Here is a 26,817-nt window from a genome sequence, read left to right as displayed (position 1 = left end):
CTTAGCTTGGGAATCCCATCCATTCGCATCCGCAACTATAGAAAATTGTGTCTTATACACTTGCCAGGATGTCTTCCCATCATATGTGGATAGCTTCAGAGGTGGACGAGCAGGCATCGGTAAGAATTTAAAATCATCATTCTTGCTCCCTGCCGTCACTACGAATTTCTTTAACGTTTCCATTTCTTTGGCAACTTCAGAAACTCTCTCATCAATTTGTTGTTCGATTTGGTGTTGCACGGCACAAACTCTTCCTTCAATTCGTTCCTCCACAGCAGAAACTCTCCCTTCTATATGTTCTTTTACAGAAGAAACTCTTTCTTCTATTTCTTCTTTCACCGAAGAAACTCTTTCTTCAATTAGTCGAACTTTATTTTCAACTGTGTCAATTCTTCCTTCCATAGCTTCAAATTTATTTTCTATTATGCAGGTAATCTCTCTTTTCATTTCTTCTTGACCTGCTTCAATCTTTTCTTGACCAGCTTGAACGGCTTTCATTTCGTCCTTAACAGAGTTGACGGCCCCTTCCATCTTTCCTTGGCTAGATTTCATCTCTTCTTTCATTTCTTCTTTAAACGAGGCAAAGGCTGTTATCAATTGCCTTAACTGCTCTTCCATCGCTCTTGTTATTGGCATTCAAATCCCACTTCTGACACCAAAAATTGTTGCGTGCGTACGGGTTCGTTATGAAATGAATGCACAAGTCCGATGAAAAATGAACAAAAATTTATTATTATCACAACAAAAATGCTTAAATTTTCTCAAATTATCATGCAGTATTACAATATCTCACAGTAGTTATCTTTTAACTACTCAAATGTCCAATAGAACGTAATTCAAAACAGCTAAAGAACGCTAATCCGCGAATTCGCTACAATCAACAACAGTAGTTTTCTAAACAACTACTAAGCAACTACTCACAAACTGAGATGTTTTCCTCCTTTTATAAGATTTTAAAATCACGCGCTAGAATTTTCCAGTACTTTCTCGAAATCAAAAAGAGATATTTATTTATTTAACGCACGCGCTCTTGTATTTTTAATTTTTCCGGCTTAGCTTTCTTTTAATATTCGTCACGCGCTGCACTGCGCGAGAAATAAAACCATTTAATTTATAATTGAACTAACATTAGCTTTTTAAATACCAAATTCGTAACAATATTAAATTTATCAAGCTGCACACCCTCTCGCTCAAAATAGGCTTCAATGTAGCGTTTTCGTTCGGTCGAGCTTACACAATCGGCTGGCCAGCCGCTGCTTTCTTGTTTTATTTTTAAAAACAAGTTGATATAAGATTGAAATAGAGTATCCGTAAATTGAGAAAAATGGTACACTTCATAAATCTGAAAAAAAAAAAAAAAAAAAAAAAAAAAAGATAGTGGGAATATGAATATAATAATATACAATAAAAATACATGCTGTGACATTTATAACACATTCAATAATACTAATAATTACCCAAAATACTTACCTTTGTTATACAGTAACCTTTTTTCACTGCTAATTTGACTTCTTCAGTCACCCATGTGCCAATGATGGCTCTCTCATCATCTGAGTGCTGGCAAATGCCTTGATACATTAATTCAGCACAAGTCTTGCAGAGGGGAAACATCAGTTTATTTTGTGCTCTGTACGGCAATACGGGGAGGTATAAACCTCGAGGAGGCAGTATTCGGCACTTTATAATACCGAAATAGTTTTCCAAGGCATCAAAATTTTCAGTAATAATATTAGGGTGTCCGACGGGGTACAAACAGTATTTATTGACCTAGGAAAAATTGAAAAAATATGAATAATCGGAAAAGCGATTTTCTTTTTAAATAAGACATGCGCATTTAATAAGATTATTTTATGCCAAAACACAGAAAAAAAAGTATTTACCCATGGATACAGTGAAGTGAAATCCACATACTTTGCATCACCCTTATAATACAGCTGAATGGCATTTGTCCGCCCGCCGAAGAAAGCATCTTTAGGATTCAATCGATCCTGAAGCTCGTGACTTAGAAGAAAATATTTTACTTTTTCATCTGTTTTCTTTTTCATCTCAAACTCATGCTCCCACATTTCAATTACATTATACCCTCGATCACGTAGCTGGTAAGTCTTGTCTACCGTTTGTTGTCGCAATGTCGACATGGGTAATTTTGTTATGGGGTGGAGTGCATCTCCGTCAAAACAGGTGGAGCAACCGTGAAAGAAACATCCCTGCGATAGTTAAAAATTTTTTTGTATAATACCAATAAATAAATAAATTAAATAATATATTTATAAATAAATAAACATTGAACTCTTACGTAGTATTGATAAACAGTATTTGTTTCTTTGCAATATCCGTCTACAGATATACCATCCAATCGTCTTTCTCCTTTTCCGTTCAAAGCGTGTTCGATTTCAATGCTCTCTTTTTGGGCAATAAAATCAAGCCAACGAATACAGTCAGGACTATGATTCGTGCGATTGATATAACCTCCTACAGGTATCATTGCGATGGTATTAGGTATTATGTGTCGGGATCTGTAAACCGCCATACACGCTGATGCAATGGTTATGTAACTGAAAATAAAACGGACAAGAAAAGTGTAAATCATATATACATAAAGTATACATGCACGTATACAATACGTTGTTACAAAATGACAAAACCATGTAAAAGAAAAGGTTTGTAAAATACCAAAAGGGGTCTACTCCTGTAATTTCTAAAAACTGATTTCTAAATTCAACGCAACATCTACGAAGGATATCAACATCTGATCTGAAAACGAAAAGAGTAAATAAATAAATAAAACATGGTACCAAAAAAAAAAAAAAAAAATACACCTAAAAGACGGATCATAATGAAGGATTAGAAATAGATTGTTGATACAAACCGGCAATACGTGAGAATTTCATCTTGGAAATCAAATATATCCTTCGCGTGTTCTTTATGCCATTCCAAAAAGGAGGTTCGCACCGCACTAGTCATACAATCAGGATTGTAGTACTTAGGCTCAGGTAAAAATCCCACATAATTTTGATTTTCTTTCTTGTTGAAAAGGTGCGGAAAATATCCTTTTTTTAGTTCTGTAAGGCCGAAACAAGCAGGCAGCTTTGAGAGAGCCATCGGCAGGAAATTAAAAGAATCAATAAGTTTTATGTTGAGGGCGGTATGGGTGATTACCATCACTTTAGAGCCATTAGGGATTACTTCAGGTGCCGTACCCTGTTCTAAAAGCCATGCCATTATAAACTGACCGTCAAATCTGTAAAGAAAAAAAAATTATTATATTTTATAAAATGTATTATATTTAAAACAATAGCCCTATAATATATATATATGCAGATTAAAAATAATAAGAATACATTTACCCCTTCATATTGTGTGCAATAACAGTGTAATTTTTGTGCACTGTTGTAAACAGCCAAGAGCAGAATTCATGACATGCTTCGTATCCTTTAAATATTTTCTCTTGGCCATCTTTGTACTGCGCTACAGCAAAGTTTACGATGTGTTCCCCTGATGATTGGTCAGTTTCGAAATCAAAGAAAATTAATTTATCGGATGGACTTTTCGCAGAAATGAGTTGTAAGAAACAATGATGTTCTGACGCTATAACATACTCTTTACACGAAGGGCATTTGATAGTCCCGCAACGATGTAAAATTTTAGGACACTGCCGTCGCATGATAACTTTTGAGCATTGTCTGCACTGATACATCTGTAATTAGGAAAAAAAAAAGTAGAACAAAGATTTTTTAAAAATATATTTAGAAAAAAAAAAAAAAAAAGTTTTAAAAATGTAAGTATTAAAAACTTTTTTTTCCCCCCTAGTTGAGTAATACTTACCCTATCGCATACTGAATGCTCTTGTCTACCTGTGACGGCTTTATGCGCTGCAAAGCAGTCCTCAGATTGACAGAGGCGATCACAATCTTTACATCTTTTAGGCAATGCTGGAACGCATTGAAATCTTAGGCAGACATGGCACATATTGTCACACCTGTGATCTTCTGGACGGTCATATGGCTTTTCACAATTTTCGCAATAGTTTTTCGAACCATAAAAACCGTGTAAATTTGTAATGACGTCAAAATGGCCATTGTGTTGCCACAAATTAATGCGACGAGTTCGATATCTTCCTTTATACGAGACCTAGAAATAAACAGTTTATAAATATAATTTCATTTTACATTTTTTAATTTAATTAATTTTTTTTGTTTAAAATCTTTGGCTTACTTTATTTAAATTTTCACTGCTTATTACTACGATTTGTATATTTAGATGATTTTCAAATGTGCAGATTTCAGTGTATGTACAAGGACCAAGAGGAACTCCAGCACACTTGTGTAATTCTTGAGCTCGTAGCATTAGAACAGATCGTCTCCGATCCCGTAGAGAATTAAGCGCTGACTTGTCTTGCTCAAGATAAGCTAGGGCATATACGATTGCTTTTGCGCAACACAACCCTTCATCATCTGACGGGATGGAAAGGACAGAGCGTTTTTTAAGACGATCTACTTGAATGTTGATTATCTTTGCTCTACCTGCACCGATATCCCTGCGAATCGTGATCACATCTACTAGGAAGCCTGAATCCAGCCGAATTTCATCTTTTGACTGCAGAACTTTCATAATAACCGATAATACGGTCTCCACCGTCATGGAAGATACGGCAATAATTTTCGTAGACATGGGTTTATCCAATCCATCGGCTTGGATACACATTCGTATCCAATCTGTCGGCCTTAGATTTTCTGTTGACCGTTGAATTAATATTTCAAACAGCTGTCTAACAGATTCAGTTACGGCTAGAAGAGACCTGTTGCGAATATTTTGAGGCAGACGATTCATATCAACACGTGCCTGGAAGGTTATTTCCTCGCCTTGATACTTTCGGTTACGACGCCGTGCCTTCTCTTTGAGTATAATAGCATTTTCCATCTGGAAAGAAAAGAACATAATTCAGTGTAAATGAAAATAAGCACACACGCAAACACACCATAAGCCCTAAAACAGGAGAAAAACTCACATTTACTGAAATGTCATGTTCCACATATGCAGGTCCTTTAGATGGAGCAGAAGTTTGAGTCTAAAAGATGTATAGACATCACAGTGATATGAAAAACATAACAAACATAGAAAAAAATAATTCTCATATATATTTATATATATATTAAAAACTGATATTACCTCATATCCCGAGCCTACTTGATAGTAAAGAGGCAAAACCAAAGGATTCTCCAAAAATATCTGCGAAGTTTCACTTAAGAGCTAAAGAAAAGTAACAGTTGTGTTTAAAGAAATTTAGGTTCAGCTTATATAAAAAAAATGCAAAAAAATTAATGACAGGGAAAAAAAAAAAAAAAAAAAAAAAACTACGTACTTCATCTCCTGAATCACTAAAATAATTTTCAATGCCGTCAATAGGATTTTCGATGAATATTTGAGATGTTTCACTCAGGCACTAAATAAATTAAAAATAGTGAATAGTCTTTTTCTAGGTGGGGCAAAAAACTATACATTGTAAAAATAAGCCACAGAAGGAAATAAATAAAACTAGCTTACCTCATCATCAGAATCTCTTAAAAGCGCATGGAAATCCTCACACTACAAAATAATAGTATTTTTAATCATGTAAGTATTACAAACACGTGGTCAAAGAACAATTGAAAATAATATGGCGATATAACTGTTTTGAAACGTTAATATTACAAACACGTGTTTCAACAAAACAGGGTAAAATATAATAAAAAAATCTAAGCCGTGTAAATAAAACACATAAATAAAATTTAGCTTACTTGATCATTAGAATCTCTTACAGATACATCGGAATCCTCACACTACAAAAAAATTTTAATTGCGTGTCAGTATTACAGGCACGTGGTCAAAGAAAAAACAAAACAAAACACTAAAATAATAAAATTAAACACATAATAACCTTAATACATTTTATATATAAATAAAATAAAAATATGAATACTTACTTGATCAAAAAAGGGTTCCAAAGAACGTTTACTGTTTCTTGAAGCCATTTTCGCAGATACGAAGAGAATTTCTTGTTTTTTCAAAAAGCGTGGTAACAAACTTCTAGAATTTAGCAAGTAATGAATTTCGGAGGCAATCCAGCGGTTGAAACTCGGCTCCGAACTTTTTACTTTGTCTGAATACGCGGATTGGTTAAGAGGGCATGACATCATTTTTCTGCTTTCTGATTGGTCCACAGAAATGTATTCGTTCACCTACGCGGATGTCTACACAAAGGGAGTGAAAAGGCAGACGCCATTTCCCAACCAAATCATGCACAAACATGATAAGGGTGACGTCATTTACCCACCAAGAAAATTCTTCAAAATGGCGGCTATAGAGGAAATCCAAGATGGCGGAGCACGGAAAAACCTTATGCAGATAATTAAGAACCATATCAACCAAGGAATTGTGGGGTATCGCTTAAAGACTTGGATGCGGTCCCCCTCAATCCCTTTTTATTAATTATTGGGTGGTAGCGAGTTCGTAACCCGTGAAAAGGAAATATATTACATTTTCATATTATTTTTTTTTACGATCCTGTTACTTTTAGATGATGTTCTGGACGCTAGATGGCGCCAGCAGTAACATAGCTTCAAGAAAATCAGTACAGATGTAAAAATATCATTTTAACTCTTTCCCTGCAGATAATAAATAATTTTAAAAAATTTCTTCCATTCGAAAATAATATCACCCACTTAGCAGAAAAAAAAATCATTTGATAAATTGAAAATATTAATTAAAAATTAAGGACAAAATAATCTTTATAATATCTTAAAGAAGGTAATCAATGGTCGAAAAAAAATTAAGAAATTAAAATATATGTCTTCTACCCCTCTTTCATCGTTTAAAAGAAACTTTTCGATCGGTAAACTCGTTGAACGCTTTGCCTTTTTTTTTTTCTAAGTACGAATTTTTAGTCTTCTGTGGTAACAAAAGCGTGGCTCAGTGGTTAAAGCGCGTAGCTGGAGATCTCGACATCGTGGGTTCGGGCCCACGCAATTTTTGAAACTGTCATGAAGGGCAGCATAAATCACCGTACAAAACAAAATGGCCGATGTTCTCCAAAGACCACGTGATTAATAAATTAAATAGGTAAGTTAAATAATAATTAATTAAATCCTTCATAAATACTTACCGAATAAAATTAATGAATGCCTCGGCGATTCAGCACGCACGGCATGGCGGGAAAAGGATGAGTCATTCCAAAGGAACACCACGTGATCCAGTATGGCGGAGGCCACGTCCCCGTTACGTCATCCTTTGTTCTATTACGTCATGGCGGCATCCTTTTGCCGCATATAGTGGGGGATATACTACTAATACTTATAAATGGATGATGATGTTGAAGGTAGATAGGACAGAAATATCTAAGGAATAGGAACCAAGAATATTCATATTGTTGCGTGCGTACGGGTTCGTTATGAAATGAATGCACAAGTCCGATGAAAAATGAACAAAAAAAAATTTATTATTATCACAACAAAAATGCTTAAATTTTCTCAAATTATCATGCAGTATTACAATATCTCACAGTAGTTATCTTTTAACTACTCAAATGTCCAATAGAACGCAATTAAAAACAGCTAAAGAACGCTAATCCGCGAATTCGCTACAATCAACAAGAGCAGTTTTCTAAACAACAACAAACTAAGCAACTACTACAAACTGAGATGTTTTCCCCCTTTTATAAGATTTTAAAATCACGCGCTAGAATTTTCCAGCACTTTCTCGAAATCAAAAAGAGATATTTATTTATTTAACGCACGCGCTCTTGTATTTTTAATTTTTCCGGCTTAGCTTTCTTTTAATATTCGTCACGAGTTGCACTGCGCGAGAAATAAAACCATTTAATTTATAATTGAACTAACATTAGCTTTTTAAATACCAAATTCGTAACAATATAAATTTCTGTAGTTGTAAATATTAGTAGATCGTGTTTTTGTTCTGCTTATCTGTGGTATTTCTGTTTCATCAACCTTCTATGTTCTGTTGATATATATATGAAGAAATGTCTGCACGTCTAATTTTTCGTATCTTCGTAAGTTTTCCTTTTTCTTTTAGCACGGAAAACAGCGTAAATATTTTCAAATACTTCGATAAACCTTTCAGCGTATGGAATTCTGAGAAAGCGTGACTGAGTAGATTCTGTTAAGCTTCATGCATCATGATATGTAGTTTCTTTTAACACATTACTCCATGCCTGTTTTGTATATCGTTCCGTTTAATCGGTGATATCTGATTTCATTGATTTGCTGGCAGCCGGAGATTTGTGTAGAATTTGATTGAAGAATATAATTTTTTAAATTGTATATTGTCTGTCGAGAGTGGCTGATGCGGCCTGAACGAAAAATATACTGTCAGTCACCGTTGACTAACACGGTATTTAACGTGTTAAGCCTAATGAAGAGATTAGTCTCTAAACAGAATAGTTTGAATGAAGTGATAAGTATTATAATTATCGTGTGGTGCTGTAATATATGTGTCATGAAAACATTTACTTGGTCTGTTGTTCACCTAAAACAATTTATTTTTAATTGAACTATCAACTTTTAAAAGAAAAGTTATTTCATTGGAGACGAAAATACAATTTTTGAATCGTTTGCTAAAAGGAGCTAAAAATCGTTTGCTAAAAGGTCATCTTTCGTTGCAAAAAGTTAAATTTAAATGAGGCAACTGTCAGAAACTAATATATATATATATATATATATTCGCAGCCTTCTGTTTTGTATGTTTATTAGTTTCATATAACACGTGTTATTAGGAGGGATACCTGTCCTTAGAGTAGTATTTCTTGCTAAGTAAACTTTTTACGGTTTGCTTGGTGCTATTCATTTGTAACATTTGTTATGAAAGAAGGCGTTACAAGTTCTTTAATTAGCTGTCAGTTTGAATTCTTCTGATCATAGACGAAAAGACTATACGATACCCACTCGGCCGAATGAGAAGTTAATATTTATAAGCATTGGCTTTTGAAACATAAAGATTATTATGCATTAGATCAGTAGAGATTAAACGCAAATTTAAAAATATGCATTATTATGGAATAAATATAAATCACATAATTATCAGTCTTTGAAAAAGAATTATGATCGAGAATTGTGGAATAAGTTTCTTTGAAATGGATGAATTAATTTTTACGAACTTTAATTTGAAATTACACATTTTGTCATGATTAAAACAATCATCATCAAGAACATCCTTAAACTGCTCCATAATCTGAACTGATACATATTTTTTCTGATTTGGATGCACTAAGTACATGCATAAAAATAACCTGTTTATTCTTCTCTGGATTAATTTACTTTTAACTGAATTCGTTCTGCATGCATAGGTCATGCTTCTGTTTCATATTCTGGTTTCATATTTTCCCGAAGTAACCGCTTGTAAGCACAATATATAGCACACACACACATACGTGCAGCATGTGATCATTCTTCTGTGTCACTACAGCAACACGATCCAGATGTCAAGGAGACAATGCCTTTTTGAGGAGCCCCTGAGGGCAGTTATCTACCACCTCCACTAATAATAAAACCAGAACGTTGGATATGAATTGCATTAAATGCAATAATGTATGTAGATAACTTAAGGGGGAAGTCAAAGTGCAAGTAAAATAATTGTTACGTACTTACGGGCTTGCAATGGATTGAATGCACACAGAACCGATAGAAGCTTGATGAAATTTACTTTTCCAGAAGCATTTTACAGTTCTGAAACACTTTTCTAATAAAAGTACTCGCACACCCCTTCTCAATGTGACAAAGCACAGTTCTTAGTAGTTTGAAGAAGTAGTTACTTCTTCAAACTACTAAGAACGCTAACACAAGGTAATGCTAAGAGCCTCAAAAAACGTAAGCCCGCACAGGAATCTCTCAATACCCTGAGCTAAACTCAGAATGAAACTGAAAACTGATGCTTTCTCTGGGCCTTATATAGTTTTCTTGCGTCAGCTGAGAAATTTCCAGTACCTTCGATTTCTCGAAGTTGCTGGAAGGCATACACAGCTACAGTTATATAGGGATCGAACCCGTTACAGATACATAAGGATCGAACCAGTTACAGTTATGTAAAAATTGGACCAAAATGCGACTAAATAATTTTCAAGTTTGTCTACTTTTGGCGGTTTCTCGGCAGATCGGGAGACAAAAATAAGTCTTCAAAACTCTTGCCAGTTTGGGTTTGGTCTATCTCACCAATTTTTGCGAGATAGCCATTTACCTCAATGACAAATTGACTTACCCCTGTAAACCTGTTTTTCCGGCAATGCTTTGCACTCCTGAGGCCTTTCGTGTTACATTTTACGGGAGATACTACAATTTACATATAATTTCACTAAAATTATTTACATATATACAACATTCTTAGCAATATATATCGATTTTAATACATATGATCTTGTATTAGCATATTTAATTGTAGATCTTGTATTAAAAATGTTTTTGATATAGTAGTGCAATAGTCCGGGAGACCTAAACTTAGGTGGCTCGACTGTTTGGAAACAGACTTCAGAATTTTAAAAATAACTAACTGGATGTCCAGGGGCCAAGGATAGAAGAGCTTGGAATTCGATTCTGAGGAAGGCAAGGGCCCATTCTGGACTGTCTGGCCATTGAAGAAGTACAATAGACTATATGTACTGAAAGTTATTTGAAAGTTTGAACTAGGAATCCATTGAATAATTTGACATAATTCGTATTTAATACATGGGAGTATTTTCTGGTTATCTATTTTCTTGATGTTTGCTTCTATAAAACATCACATTTATGTATTTTTTTTTAATTTCTTCATTTTATTCATATTTTAATAAAATTATAAATGAATTAATGATTCATGCTTCTTATAGATATGCGGGCCAATCTCCCATTTTCTCTTAAAAATATGTAACTGTTCGTGCAGGCAAAGGAAGGAAACTAATTTAAATAATTTTTATTCAATTTTCCCTTTAATGTATTAGTGCTTCGTAGTTCAAGAGTGTGTATTATGTTATTTTTTGGAAAATGCTGGGATTTTCGTTATTATTCTGCATGTTGTCATTTCGATTGATCATTTATTGTTATCTTAACTGCAAAAGTGTTGCAGTGTAAAGATAAATATTTGAGAACTGTATATATAGTCGCATATTAAAGTAAAAGTCTTGCATTAAGTGTACTCGAATAAATGCATAAATATACAGTAAAAAGTACAGATAAAGTACATACAATAAAATAATAATAATATCTTTATCTGTAAATTAAACAATACAATAAACAACAATAATACAAACAACAATAAACAATAATAATACACAATACATACAATGAAATAACAATATCTTTACCTGTAAATTAATATACAGATTTAAAGTACTTTAACTTTTACATATGTAGGAAATGCTGAAATCTAAATAGTGAAGCTCCTTGGAATCAGAATCAGATTGGGAGGGGGGCTGAAAAACTGAAGTGTAATAATTACTCACTTCAATTTTTAAATTCACTCGTAAAAATTACGAGTTTAAAAATTACTCACTCGTAATCTTTACGAGCTATCTCTAACAGCGCTTTTCTGTATTTCTATACTTCATATGGAACGGTGGGCGTTTTCTTGTGGGAGGTGCATGTTCTTGTGTGTTATAAATTGTTTTAACATTTCATCTGTGTTACGAATATAAACTCATAGAAGTAAGTTTATATATAAAAATTATTCATTTGAATACATGTTTCGTACTGTATATTTATTTACTTTTAACCACGCGATTCGCACTCTCATTTACTTTTTTGACAGCTGAGAATTTTAGTCGAGCAGCTAATGTAACATGCAACGAAGGGGAAAGTATCCATCACTGCCCCAGAATTTTTTTTTAACCTAACCCCGCTTTGTGCATGTAGCGGGAAGTTTCTACTGGGGACAGAATGCATTAATTGGGCTGTCAAGTTACATAGCCAAGATTAGTGGTATAAAAACATTCAGGCAATTTGTCTCTGTTAAGGGGAGTTTTATTTCTTCGTTTCTTACGATTTTAAAATTTCATTTCCTATTGAAATCTACTGTTTGTTACTCTCGTTTTTATAAGTATGTTTATCTGTGCCTTATCAAGCTTAAATTAACAAATGTTAACATTTGTTACTAACATAGAATCAAATCCAGTATTAAACTAAGAACGTTAATTTAATGATAACTTTGATGTTAGAAATACTTTGTTAAACTTATGAATGTTAATTTAGAAGTCAAACAACAAAAATCAGCGTTATATTTTCAAATTTTCACAGGGCTACTTTCGATGGTTTTATCGAACCATCATCTTCAGCTGCAAAAGCGCAAATGAGATGAATCTCGTTCATTTGCGCTTTTGTTGTTTGACTTCTAAATTAATACTTGTTCGGCATGTTATTGTATCTTAATTATGAATGTTAGTTTAGTAAAGTAGTTCGTTGCATTCCTTGGACAACCAACGGCCGAGCAGTAAAAGCTACTGAACCTTGGTGGTTCGGTCTGGGGCTTGAGTTCCGGCTAATGGGGTTTCTGTGGTTTTCCCCATGTGTAATGTGGATACGAGCCAGCTTCTAAAAAAAAGTCTTCCACAGGACGTCGTCGCTTTCTGTATAGTGCCTAACGGTGGAGCTTGTAATAAATGAAACTTTGCATTCCTTAATAAGATATAAGCAATGATGGTTTTGCTGGAAAACCTTTTTTGTTAAAATTGTCTCCAATAATGCGAACCTCTTGTTCTCTTGTTGGCATGTTTATTTATTGTAAGAAAAACACGTGTCGCGCAGTGGCGTAGCTGGGGAGAGGGCAAGGAGGCATCTGTTTTCAAGCGTAGCACAAGGGGTCACCAAATCAGCGGTGATGTCCACTAAGTTCCTTATTGCATTTTGACAAACAGGGGGGACGGGTAGCGAAATCCTCAGTTGATCCCTGAGAGCTGAAATCCCTTGCTACGACTGTAGTGTTGCGTGTCATAATCGTACTTTGACTTGAGCTACAATTATTATGCAAATTATCGCTACAGCTATTGCTGCAAAATTGAACGAACTCTCAGCTGGATGAATATTTTCACGAGATCTCCTCTGACTGTACCACATATTTTAGATTTAATGACAATCTTTAAACTTATCACTTTAATTAGAATTTGGTGTTTTGTTTTTAAAAAATAAAGCGCAAGCTCTTTCTCAAAATTTTTATAATTCGCCATTCGAATATATTCCAAATATCCCGATTAAACTGCGACCACAAGCTGCTACCCTGATATTCGGATAATTTGTTTGGCGTGCTAAATGCATATTTACGGTTTTGCAAACAGATATATATTGCTTTATTTATTTAAATTTTATTTTAACGAAGGTTATATATTTAAAAATATAATAGGAAAGTCATTTATTTCGATATAGTTAAACATGACCAAAAGACACGAACAGTTTCAAGTAAAATTAAACAATGAAATTTAAATTTTAAAATAATTAAAAAATAACAGTATAACGCATATTATTGAATTTTCGCATTAATTTATTAAAGCGTTATGGTTTTAATGAAACGACTCGTTAAAATTAACGAAAAAGTAAAAAACTTGTTTAGTAGCTCAATAATATTACTTAATCCAGAAGGACCAAGTAGTCCGGATAGTTGGAGTTCAGGATATCTGTAGCTGAATATAATTTGAACTATCGTGGTGCTTTTTAATATATTGATGTCGTAGCTGACGTTGGACTGGGAAAGGAAAACAATTTGCGTAACTGTTCAGAAAACAATGTACGGTGGGTTACTTAATTCTGTGTGAAAACTTCATGGTTGATCTCTGTTTATGCTGTGACACAAGAAACGTTAAAAAAGTCATCTTAGTCTGGAATAGTGCATCAACACGGATACCCGTTTTGCGAACTGCATTCGCCTGAGTTGTCTGAAATTACCCCACTGTAAAATCTATGGAGGTAAAAATATATTATTTTCAACCTGTATGGTATAATTCCACAATCAGCATGTGGTAGTGGCGCCATCTATCGAAACTAGTCACCGAAACAAAGAGTGCCAGATGGTGTGTACCTCAGTCAAGTACCTCAGCTTATATATTTAGAATGTTGCTGTAAGATAAGAATTAATCGGTATCTTTCTGTTATTTCCATTGTGTAGCAAAAGAAAGTTGCCGTATACAGTAGGCTTCATTGTATTCTATAGCTAATTAATTGGAGAACAATTATAAAAATTCCAAATTTTATTTTTTATATCTGTGTATATATGCATATTCTAAAGACAGTCTTAAAAAACTCGATTTATAAATTTATCGCTACGTTACTTTTAACATTTCTATGTCGTGAGAATTTTTATTGTCCAATAAAATCGGAAGTTTTGGTCCATTAAAAAGAGTAGGGCAATGTGGTTGAAGTTAGCAGAAGTGCACCCATTATTTATTTTGATTGAAAATTTTAATATTCATTGGGATAGTTTGCTGAAAGGGATAATTCATTAATTAATGTAAATGGATGCTGAAATTAGGAAGTTAATTTTTTTTCCTAATGTTACAAATGACCTCGATTTGTCCAAGATATGCTTTTGGAGAGAGAAGTTGAAATTTATTCAGATTAATGTGTTCCCGTGAAGCTTTACTGGGTGAGAGGTGAATAATGTTTATACTGGAATTGTAATTTAAACACTGTATAATGACATAAAAAAAATTATTTACTGTCATAACAACCAGTATTAGTTTAAATTATGGAACTATATCAACTGAAGGTAAATTAAAAAAAAAAAAAAAAAAAAAAAAAAAAAAAAAAATTCTGTGTGACAAATGGTCATACTCCTTTTCCTACTTTTGATCTTTACACTTTATGAGATTTTAAAGTTTAAGGCTTTTAAGGTACAGAAATATTTAAGGTTATGTAACCTAATGGCATTTATTTGCAAAAGCTGGATAACATCACATAAAGTACCCGATAATCGTGGCATATAGAAAAAGTTGGAATTAAAAATTGTTCTGTCATTCTCCCTGTTCTGCTAATTTTTTTTCTAACGTGAAATTTTCTTAGAGCTGCTAATTATAGAAAGAAGATTCAGGTTGTTCTTAGCAAGATTCTCAGATCTGTCTATCATAGTATGTGACTAATGCTTCAATCCACCATGATTTAAAAACCTAGTATTGACTAAAAAAAAATTACAAATTCATGTTACTTCTTTTGAAAGATTGGTTGTCTCTTTGTATCAAGGAATTTAACTCTTTAGCAAACTTTTATCCAGCATTGGATTACAAATATAAGAGATGCAAAACAATCTTCGGTTAGAGTTGACTTTAGGGTACCCGTTGTATTATAGCGAAGTTGTTTCATTTATCGCCAAGTTGTTGTTTTGTTTATGGTAACCTGAGTAGTTGAATGTTATGGAAACCCTATAATAACATAATCGTTTTCATGATTCCGAGAAATTTTGAATCATGGGATGAAATAACAACAAGAGTTAAGGCCTTTTTTGGTGTGCTGTTTAGGAAATACATTGCTTGTTTCATTGTTTAGATGGTAGAATGGTTGAATGTAGTAAGATTAATTTGAAGTTTCTGTACGATTTGGAACAAAAGGAGAAAAGTGCATTAATTGACTGGTGTGAAAATGAAGGTTTACTTAGTAGCCATTTTCGGGACAGTCCGGAATACGTAGAATGTTTTTTACTCTTATTTTTGTGAATTTACGTGGCGACGTCGATATACGGATTCTAGTTCAGATAATTTTAGGAAGTTTTTGGGATGCTGTTAAGGAATTTTGTGTGTCACAGAGGTAAGTGGATATTTGCTTTGTTTAATGCTTAAATGCATAATTCTTTCTTATGTTATTTTATTGTTTGGTTTAAAATGTAGTTTTATGTATTTTTTGTTTGCCTCTATTGTAGAATTGAGTGCTCCTTTGACTTTTTAAGTGAAAATATATCGATGTGTACATGGACAAACTCAAGGGAGTGTGTAAAGCCTAGTTTGTGCAATTCTCTGATTTTTTTTTAAGTGAAAATAGGTCGATGTGTACATGGGTACCGAGTTTGTGCAATTCTTTGTCAACGCAAGCCAAAATACTTACGAACTTAGTAAGATCTGGTGAATTGCATGTCTGAGTCACAAGCGGCATGTTGTTTTTTCTCAAGTATTATGAAACAGAGAGAGTTTTTTAGAAATCAGATGAATAAACTTTCGATGATCTTTGTTAGTAGACTGTCACACTTTCTCAATGTTTTCCTCATTTCTTCTTGTCAGTGGAAAAAATAGCAGTTTTCATTTAACATGTCACCCTTTTTGAATCTGGAAAACCACTAGTACATATGTAATTTACTTAAGACATCATCTTTAAAAGTTTGTCAAAGCATAAAAGTATTAGCTGCGTTTTTTCTTAAAAAAAATAAATCTATATGCATGTTTTTACTTTTGTGTGATCACACATCACAAAAATGACAGAACAGTACAAGCAGAAACACTCACAAATCAGCACTAAAGATGAAGAACTCTTCTCAAATTGATGCTGCTTGGTAAACAGGCTTAGGAAATCTTAATCTGACAAATGGTGTGATTTGTAATTACAAAATGCTCATGCACAGTGTTGTAATTCCAGTTATTTTGGGGTATTTGATATGTATGTAAGTAGCTTTCAAAAATGATTTATTTAGCATCCTTCTAGCTTGAAAATTGGTGATTAATTTAAATTTTACTTTTGCCTTTCAGAACTTCAAGACACTATGGAAACATTTTCTGAGTCCACTGTTGTGTTTACTGAGTTATTGTTTGACACCGAACGATACCAATTCATAGTTGGAGCAAGGTATTGAATTAGTGCGATTCTAATTATTTCATTATGTCTAACATATGTTTTGAAATTTTGCCATAAATTATCAGATATTAATTAATGTTTGGGATTCTGGGACTGATAAGGACTGTGAATAGTTGACTTTAGAAAAAAAGACTGAGGAAAGATACTTTAAAATTTACAATATAATTAGATTTATGTATAGTTATTTAAAATTTTAGAGATCTCACTTAAGTAAATTTATATTTAAGGATCATATTGTCTTTCTAACACCTAGTAGCAAGTGTTATTTTACATACACTGAGAAAAGACAAAATTAATTTTCTTACAGGGACATTACCAACACCTGTCCCGTAATACCTGATTACCAAGGCTTAAAATTCAGCAGTTTTTATCATTCTAATTGTATGTGGAAATCAATAACACATAATCTGGCTTTTAATTTCATTTTATTAGTTAACTACTTGACATTAATTGAACTTAATTTATTATTTATTTATCTGCATTTTATTTAATTTTAATTATTTATTATTTCATACATTTAATTTTGTTCATCATTTTAATGACTTTTCACAGGGCCCCAGTACTTCTGATTTATGCCCTTTTGATACACAAGATGCTTTATATTCTACTTTTTTTCATTTCAAGCCACTTATATACTTGTATGTATGATAGAAAAAGACATAGCAATGTTGTTAAGCATAGAATACTGAAATGCTGATCCATAGTGAATAAGAAATTTGGCAGTCAAGGCAGTTTTAATTCCACTTTTATTTAAATCCAAATTTATAGCCACAGTTTGTTTGTTCAATTGGCACTCTAATCATGCCTATTTTCAGAACATTTACAGGTTAATCTTTGAATTATGGTAACTTGGCGATTTTTTGACGAAAATTTGGCGACTAACCCTGCTACAGCAACCTGCTAGTTTTTGTTTGGACGCCATTTTGTTTTCACGACGTAAAGGCTTTTTTTTTTTTTTTTTTTTTAACTCAAAATTTTTTTCCCAACAATCTGCTAGCCAAATTACGCTTATGCTAGAACTTCTATGGAACAAAAGTGCTTAATCATGATGAAGATTAGGTGTGAAATTGGGAAAAAGTGCAGAATCGCCCACTGCTTGCCGCGTTTTTAAGAATTACATGGTATCATCCATGTACATGTCAACTTATTTTCACTTTAAAAAAAATCCCAGAATTGCACAAAAATAGCATTGTTCACACTCTTGACTTTATCCATGTACAGGGCTAAAGTCTTAACTAGTAACCTTTATTGCCTTACCAAAATATCGCCAAATTACCTGTTACCATATTGCAAAGATTAGCCCATTTACATTTTTAATGTAATTGTGACAGGAACAGAGCACACAATACACAATTGTAAGATAAGAAGTATGTAAATCAGCTTTTGCCCCAATTAGCTATTGATTACATATTCTGCTTTGTACAAGATCGTCGTCAGTTCATAATATAGTTGGGCCCATCCCAGCACTCTTTGGTCATTCCTATTAATCCCAGACTCTTCGGTCATTCCCATCTGCTCCACCAGACATAGGAGGTAGGAGTGATGAAAATCCCACCAGACATTGGTAGGAGTGATGAAAATCCACTGAATACTAATTTGCAATAAAGCTTGTTTTATATCTACTAGGAATGTACGAAAGAATTAGCTGTTTACAGATATGAGTTAATATTGCTGAAATGAGAAACATGAGATTCAGAACTTTCACTAAACATTCATTCACAGATACTGAGTTTTTAGTATGCACGGAGGCATCAAGCACAGGCCTAATTTTCATTGTTGCTGAATTTTAAATACCACTCGATAAGGCAAGAAATGTCCAGGAGTCATTACATCATTTTCAGGTCTTTGATTATTCCATACTTTAACCACGTTTATAAGATCTCATCATTATACTGTCAAAAGTCATTAAATCAGACACCCATAATCCGGAATGATCTATAATCCGTACCTCAAAGCTACAAACTTTCTGCGTATGCGTCACGTTGACGCATGCGCATAGGCGTTTACGCGTGCGCGTAAGACCTTTATGGCTGCGAATGTGCATGTGCACATGCATGTTTAATGCATAACGGATGGTATAAGCTAAGCTAAAATTGTCTAATTATCTATTTCAGTTAATGTTGCAGATTGTGTTGTTCCTTAATCTTCGAATTGGATCCGGCTTATTATTTTTTGCAGACTGTTAGAGCAATTTTATAAAAGTAAGCTTGAACTTTCGATTATGTCAAATAGAATTTCTGATATATATTTATTAATATGTAAAGGAACTACAAAGCGAAAGTATGTTTCGAAGTCCATTAAACAAAAAGTGGAATTACTGCAAAAAATCGATAAAGGCGTATCTCTAACCATTCCGAAATCTGTTTATCAATTTCACGCTGCTCTTTGGGGGGGGGGAATGCCGCAGCACGCAATAAATTGGAAGTTGATCTGTCATCACTATCCTTATCTTCAGGACAGATGTTTTTATTTTGTTTGGCTTATAATTCCTTACTAAATGTCGTATTTCATCTCGATGTACTCCGTCTTTGATATGATTTAAATCAAATTCCTCGTCATTATAATTCACTTCCGATACTGAAAAAAGTGACACAGAGATTATTGAAAACGAAAAAAATTTTGATTAACAAATTAGTCGGTATTCTCGACACAGCAATTATAGAACTTGAACAGCGGAACTTTGTAACTGAAGAAGAAGTTATGACTGTTTATAGAATTAAAGAGAAAGTATTATCACATAAAACGAAGCAACTTAAACAACTTACATTGAAAGAAATGTTTAATAAAGTAAACAAATAAATATTAAGCTTTTTTTCTTTGTAAATTTTGATACCCTTTAGATCATAATTGTTCTTTATTTCATATATTACGGTTTCATATTTTTAATTTTATAATTTCTGCATGCCATCTTACCAGATTTAAACTGATGATCTATAATCCAGAAAAATCGATAATCCGGAATCACCGAAGTCCCGACGAGTCCGAATTAACGACTTTTGACTGTATACTCCTAAAATAGACTTCTAAAATGTTAACTGTTCAAACTAGACTCTCTATTAGCTATGTAACTGTGTGAATTCTATGCATCTTTTTTAATTCATTCAAATTATTTTGGTTTTTACTTTCAGGGATTGCATATATCGATTGAGCCTTGAAGGTTTGAGGGTATTAGAAAAAGCAGCTTGGCCAGCTCCTGAACGGGATATTAATACATGTATTCAGAAAGGACAGTCTGAGGTTATTTTTCTTTTTGTATTTTATTAGTTATTTATACTCTGTTTGGAGGCTACAGAAATAAAAGAACTATTGATTAAATATAATGATGTTTCTCAAAATAAATTAGTAATTTTTATGTGTGATTTACATATTTAATCTCTGAAGTTAGTGAAAATGTAAAACAAAAGATTTTTATTAATTTATTTATTTTATTAAATACATGTTAAAGTTACATTTATCATTACAAATCAATAATGTAAAAATAAATCCATATGGCTTTGTTTTAATTTGTTACTCTAATCTATTATAATTTTTTAATGTTCTGTTTGAATGCATTTAAAAAACAATTTATGTGATATTTCATTTGAATTCATTTACACAAATTTTTAATTTTTATATTTTAATAGTTATAATAATTTCTCATGAAACTTTGGTCTAGAAACAAGAAAAAAAAGATACTTCTAAGCTCTTTTTAGAAGAAATTATGTAATGTTTATCGATGATAAAATTTCTGTATATGCTGAATGTATGTAATTTTTGTCATTAGTTATGGAATTTTTACTCATTATTTATGGCATATGAGTTAGCAGTCTTAAATTATTATTATTATTTTCCCTTATTATAGGAAGACTGTCACAATTACATACGGGTCTTGCTAATGCATAATAACAGGTTATTTATCTGTGGAACAAATGCATTCTCACCTGAATGTTCATGGCGAGATGTAAGTTTCTAATATTCTGTTTTACTATAAATATAATTCAATTATGCATACTGTAGAGTTATACTGTGCTTAAAAGTTGTATATGTTCATTCACAAATAACACTGGGAACTGTTCTTCTGTTAATAAAGCACAGATTTAAACATTGACTTAGCACCAGATTTAAACATTGACATAAAATCTAACTAGATGATGGCGACCCTAACAATATGTAAGGTTTTATCAAAAGAATGATTATTTTATTAACTCTGGAATTAGTATAATAATAAAAACAATTGCAAAATAAATTTTTACAGATTAATTTCAGATTACATTTTGATAATTTAGATTAGATTTAGTTAAATAGTAGCACCCTGTGCTGCGCTGATGTTTATTTCACTACATTGCACAACATCACATTGCAATCCATCAAAAATAGTGTATTTGCTATTAATGTCGGTAAAAGTATAGTTTAGGGTACCCCTTGGCAAAACTTCGCAATTTTTGGCGGTAAATGGATACCAATTTTGTGCAATTTTTTTACTCTTTATTTTGGCTTGCAAAGCGGTGATTTTTGTGCCAAAGCCAAAATAACAAGACAAAACAATTGCACAAACTCAGTATTCATGTACACATCAACTTATTTTCACTTAAAAAAAATCCCCGAATTGCACGAAAAGGGCATTGTGCTCACTCCTTTGACTTTATCCATGTACACGTTAACCTATTTTCACTTAAAAAAAATCCCCGAATTGCACAAAAATGGCATTGCAACCTCTTTTCACTTTATCCATGTACACGTCGCAATGTTTTATTTTTGCTTAAAAAATGTTATGTTTTATGTTTGTCAATGTTAATGTTTTATTTTACACATGTTTTATTTTCGCTTAAAAAAAATCCCAGAATTGCACAAACTTGCATTGCGCAATCTCTTTACTTTGTCCATGTACACATTGATATATTTTCACTTGAAAAATCAAAGGAGCAGCAAATTCTACAATATAGGCAAACAAAAAATACATAATCTCAATAAAACACATTTAAAACCAAACAATAAAATAACATAAAAAAGGAAAACATGTTATACATTTAAGCACTACCACCACGGCGTGCAATGAATTGGAAGTTGATCTGTCAGCACTATCCTTATCTTCAGGGCAGATGTTTTTATTTTATTTGGCTTATAATTCCTTACTAAATGTAGTATTTCATCTCGATGTACTCCGTCTTTGATATGATTTAAATCAAATTCCTCATCATTATAATTCGCTTCCGATAGTGAAGAAAGTGACACAGAGGTTATTGAAAACGGAAAAATTTCAATTGACAAATTAGTCGGTATTCTCGACACAGCAATTATAGGACTTGAACAGCGGAACTTTGTAACTGAAGAAGAAATTATGTCTGTTTATAGAATTAAAGAGAAAGTATTATCACATAAAACGAAGCAACTTAAACAACTTACATTGAAAGAAATGTTTAATAAAGTAAACAAATAAATATTAAGTTTTTTTTTTTTTTTTTTTTTTTTTTTAAAGTTTGGTACTCTTTAGATCATAATTGTTCTTTATTTCATAAATTATGGTTTCATATTTTTAATTTTATAATTTCTGCATGCCATCTTACCAGATTTAAACTGATGATCTATAATCTAGAAAAATCGATAATCCAGAATCGCCAAAGTCCTGACAAGTCCGGATTAACGACTTTTGACTGTAGTAGTTTCTAGTTCATCCATTAAAGCAACTGAAAAAAATCTAGGAAAGATGTATTCCTGGATTGATGGTCATTCTCTCCACTGAATCATAATAGTGTCATTGCACAGCTATTCATGACATGATCTAACAGGCTACCAGATTTGACAACTGGTGCCATGTTGACAGAAAAGCTCCCAATGATTTTATGAAAATTTCTTTTAATTTCTGTAGTGGTAGAAAGTGGTGTATGATTTTATTGGGTTCTTTGAAAATCATGGTGCATTTTTTTAACTGAAGGAGCTAGTTCAAAACTAGTAAGGAAGGTGGAAAGTCATTTGTATCTACAGAGTGTCCCATAAATGTTGCGACAAACTTCTGGGGGAGGTAGGGCATGTCATAAGGATTAAGAATTGCATAGGAACCCATGGCCAGAAACGTCATTATATGACGCCAGGGGGTGATGTAGAGAGTGCTAGCGGAAAGTGAGGATTGCCTCATTTGAGCGGTAGGAACCATACAAAGAGCATGGAACGCTATACTAATGGAAAGCTTGTAGACATGCACTTAATGTATGGAATAGCTGAGGGTAATGGACGAGCTACTACACGCATTTATCAAAAACGCTTCCCTGACAGACATCAACCACATCACAGTTTGTTTGCATGTCTGCATCAAAATTTGTGCAACTACAGGAGTGTTTGTGCTGGAAAGCCATCAAAAGTGCAGTGTATCAGATCCTGTTTTGTCTGAAATGGATCTTGTGGCAAGTCTCGCCTGCATAGCTGCTATAATCAAAGAAACTCCTGGTGTGTTGGAACATGTCCAGCAATCAATGGTCCGTTGGTGTCAGACATGTTTGGCATCTGATGGTGCAGACTTCAAGCATCTGTTGTAACATTCCAGCTGTTGTTTGCCATTTGTATTCATGCCCAATAAATGTTTCAAATTAATCACTCTCTTGCTTCCTTTCCCATCTTCTACCTCTGTTATTACTTACTCCTGACATTTCTGGGCATGGGTTCCTGTGCAGTTCTTAATCTTTATGATGTGTCCTACCTCCCTCAGAAGTTTGTCGCAACATTTATCGGATACCCTGTATCGTGTTGTCATGCCATTTAACAACTCACAGTTTTAGTTTCTGCCAAGGAGAAATGAGTGATTGGTTTGACTTTTATAGATTTTGTATCAAGTTGAAGATAGAAGACTAAATTGTGTATTTTCACCATATTTTACTCTTTTACATCCATAAAAAGATGATTATATGTTAAATGCTACACACTACATATTAACTTCCACTTAGGATCATTTAGGCACCACTGATCATTCTTTGACTATCCGTATGCACAAGTTCATGAATCCGTCTCACATTTTCGAGGTTGATGCTTGTGGGAAGTCTCCCAGATCACTTGTCCCTTACAAGGATGTTCTTTACCTTTGAATTGTGCCACTCAAAGCACTGCATACAGTTTATCGCTGTAATCTTGGCAAACCAGTTTTGAGAACAAGATACACACCAGTGACTTCTATTATGTCAGTTACTTGTAAAGTGGCAAGAAATAACTCTTTTTAACAACAAAACATAAATTTATTTACAGCATTTGCAGATTTGAAGAGTTAGTGTCTCTGTGGCCAATTTACCCAATGTAAAATTTCATGTTAGCTTGTTGTTCCACCTTTCCATTCATGAGATAATCCCAAGCTACCACATATATGTGATCACAGAAACATGATTATTGCAGTTCTCCATATTAACACAGCGATGTCTTGTGGTATACTGCCTTACCTAGACTGATGATCGCTGTAGCTGCAAGTTAATAATCCTGTGTTTCCATTTGTTAAGATTCTTTGAAGTTAAACCAGAAAATTTTTTATATAGCCATTTATATAAAATAAATAAGAAATAAATTTTTATTACATAGATTTTTTTTAATTGTTGATCAGGTTAATTCCCTCCATACTGTGCACGAGTGGAAATCTGGACTAGCTAAATGCCCGAGTAATCCTCATACTAATAGTACAGCTCTTATGACATCTGAAGGAGATTATTATTTAGCATCTGCCTTGGATTTTTCATCCCAGAACTATGCTATCGTTCGTATAATGGGAACTGAGCCATTTCTGCGGACTGTACAGTATGATCCCAAATGGCTGAATGGTAAGTTAATTAATCTTTGTAATAATATATTATATACATCAACTTCAAGTATTGGTGAAATTCCAAATTGGTCTTTGTTGAAATGAGCATTAAACGGGGCTGGAATTTTCTGGTTACTGTATTTATGTGTAAACTGATATTAAAACAATAAAGGAGAAAATTCTTAAAAAACTGAAATTTGAAGTAGACTGTTGACCATTACAAAATGAAATATTATTCTGCTGTATTATTCTGCTGAAATGCTATTCAGCTGCATTTAACTTATATGACTAGTTTATATCTGGAAATAGCATCATTAATACAAAATTAAATCTCTATTTAAATTAACTAAGAAATTTTAATTTGGTATAAAATTCACTGCTGTAATCAATTAATTTTATTAGTATGAAGTTAATAAAGGGTAAATGATGATTTATATTAATATACAAAAATAATATTAAAAATTATGTACTATTAGGATTCTTGTTAAAACCATAATAATAAAAGAAATGCCACTTTGTTGGCAACTGATAGGGGTGTTGATTTCCATATCTTTGGTTTTGAATTAGAAACTTGTTGAAGGCTTGGATGTCTGTAAGAATGTAATGTCTTTGTGTCTTACAAGCTCTTAAAATACTATTGAGCTGAAAATCGTTTTAAGACACTAGTGGTAGGAAAAGAGGAATAGGACCCCTTTAAATCCATCTGCTAAGGTGAATCAAAATTAGGACAAAGCGGGGGAAAACTCAAACTACCTTCAAAGCCTTTAAGCCTTAGATAAGTGCTTACTTTCAATTTCCCATGATGAATTCATGAACCTAATTGAAATCTTTTCAATTAGAGGATAAAAAATAACAACATAAAAATTACTTTTGTTGGGGAGATAAGAGATTTTTCCCCCTTAAATTGTTCTTGTTGAATGTGTATTCGTGAAGACGTTAGAAGAATAAGAATGAATATGTTCTGATTTTAAAAACTGAAATTTTTATGATTATAGACTGAAAGTCATATGTCAAAAACAGTTGTTTTTAAACCAAGGCATTATTCAACAGTTCAGCAGAAATATATATATATATATATATATCAAAGATTGAATTAATTAATTGAAATCGAAATAATCTTCTAATACTTGCACAATAGCTGCTAAGTAAGATAATAATAATTTATTTACTAAAGTAATATTGATTATATTATCTTTTAATATAAAGTTAGTAGAATTATGCATCTGAATGAAGTAACCCACAAACATGAACTTTAATCCCAAAAATAATATTTTTAAAGGAACTTAAATTTAAATCATGAAAAATAGAAATGGAAACTTTTAATATGAAAATTAATAAACCAAATAATTATCGTCATTGATCGGAAATTGGTTGACTTTTCAAGGGAAACAAACCAACTCCTGTTCAATTAAAATTAATTAATAAATGTGAAGGTGTTTCGTCTTTTACTTAAGTAAAAGGTATGTTGCCAAAATGACAATTTGAGTTAAGGCCGAACTTGTAAGTTGCATTTTAATCCAATTAGTGAGATGAATTAAAGTGAAATACTATAAAGAATTCATTTTGAATGTAGCAGTTCCATTAAGTTAATGGTTTTTTAGAAATCTCAAGATATTATTGCCAAATTGAGTAGGAGTACATTTAACTTTGTATATTTCCTTGTACCTTATTTTATAAATATCTTTTACTTTTTCAACTTATATTTCATTAATTTTGCAAAGATTGCATTGTTTTATGTTTATAACGATTACTTTGAATTTAATTTTGTAAATATAGCAAAGATTAAATTCTGTTTATTATATTTATAAAAATAGTTTTGAATTAACATATATGAAAGCGAGGGTGCCGGGGGGACACTTAACTGAAGTAAATGATAAAAAAATTTTATTACTACTTTATCCAGCAGAGAAATTTATTTACTCCTACTCAATTTGGCAATAACAATCTTACTGATTGGATTAAAACTCAACATACAAGTTTAGCCTTAACTCAAATTGCCAGTTTGGAAATATACTTGAATGAAAGACCAAACACTATCCCATTTATTAATTATTGTTAACTGAACATTGGTTGGTTTGTTATTCTTGAAAAGTCAACCAATTTACAATCAATGATGATAATTATTTGGTTTATTAATTTTCATATTAAAAGTTTCCATTTCTATTTTTCATGATTTAAATTCAAGTTCCTTTAAAAATATTATTTTTGAGATTAAATTTCATGGTTCTGGGTTACTTCATTCAGATGCATTCTTTATATTAGGAGATAATATAATCAATATTACTTTAGTAA

At 32.5% G+C, this 26,817-nt stretch overlaps 2 protein-coding genes across 4 annotated transcripts in view; one reads left to right on the top strand and one right to left on the bottom strand.

Annotated features, from left to right (window-relative positions):
• Positions 1–26,817, top strand: part of Sema5c (Semaphorin 5c) — a 209,600-nt gene that overhangs the window by 137,030 nt on the left and 45,753 nt on the right. Inside the window, exons 1-5 of one of the 3 annotated variants that reach the window (XM_085807644.1) lie at positions 15,416–15,740; positions 16,670–16,766; positions 19,904–20,012; positions 20,617–20,715; positions 24,331–24,544. In XM_085807644.1, coding sequence (XP_085663770.1) covers positions 15,710–15,740; positions 16,670–16,766; positions 19,904–20,012; positions 20,617–20,715; positions 24,331–24,544 — 550 coding nt within the window. In that variant the 5' untranslated portion in view covers positions 15,416–15,709. Of the gene's footprint in view, positions 1–15,415; positions 15,741–16,291; positions 16,585–16,669; positions 16,767–19,903; positions 20,013–20,616; positions 20,716–24,330; positions 24,545–26,817 lie in introns of those variants that run through there. The other 2 variants (XM_085807649.1, XM_085807641.1) reach the window with 2 other exon arrangements.
• On the bottom strand, positions 1,097–6,480 carry LOC118203062 (uncharacterized). Its single transcript, XM_085807630.1, has 15 exons — positions 5,964–6,480; positions 5,778–5,819; positions 5,545–5,586; positions 5,363–5,443; positions 5,170–5,250; positions 5,009–5,068; positions 4,216–4,920; positions 3,826–4,131; positions 3,348–3,697; positions 2,870–3,241; positions 2,674–2,754; positions 2,297–2,555; positions 1,881–2,207; positions 1,471–1,767; positions 1,097–1,342 (listed from the first exon to the last, which is right to left on the bottom strand). The coding sequence occupies exons 1-15, from the start codon at positions 6,174–6,176 to the stop codon at positions 1,112–1,114; spliced, it is 3,447 nt and encodes a 1,148-aa protein (XP_085663756.1). The 5' UTR covers positions 6,177–6,480; the 3' UTR covers positions 1,097–1,111.

The sequence above is a fragment of the Stegodyphus dumicola genome, chromosome 1, assembly GCF_044657685.1.
Source record: "Stegodyphus dumicola isolate Sdum_Otavi_A_Nest chromosome 1, ASM4465768v1".
Taxonomy (NCBI): Eukaryota; Metazoa; Arthropoda; class Arachnida; order Araneae; family Eresidae; genus Stegodyphus; species Stegodyphus dumicola.
The sequence above is the reverse complement of the archived record's forward strand: the minus strand, read 5'-3'. Positions and strand labels throughout refer to the sequence as shown.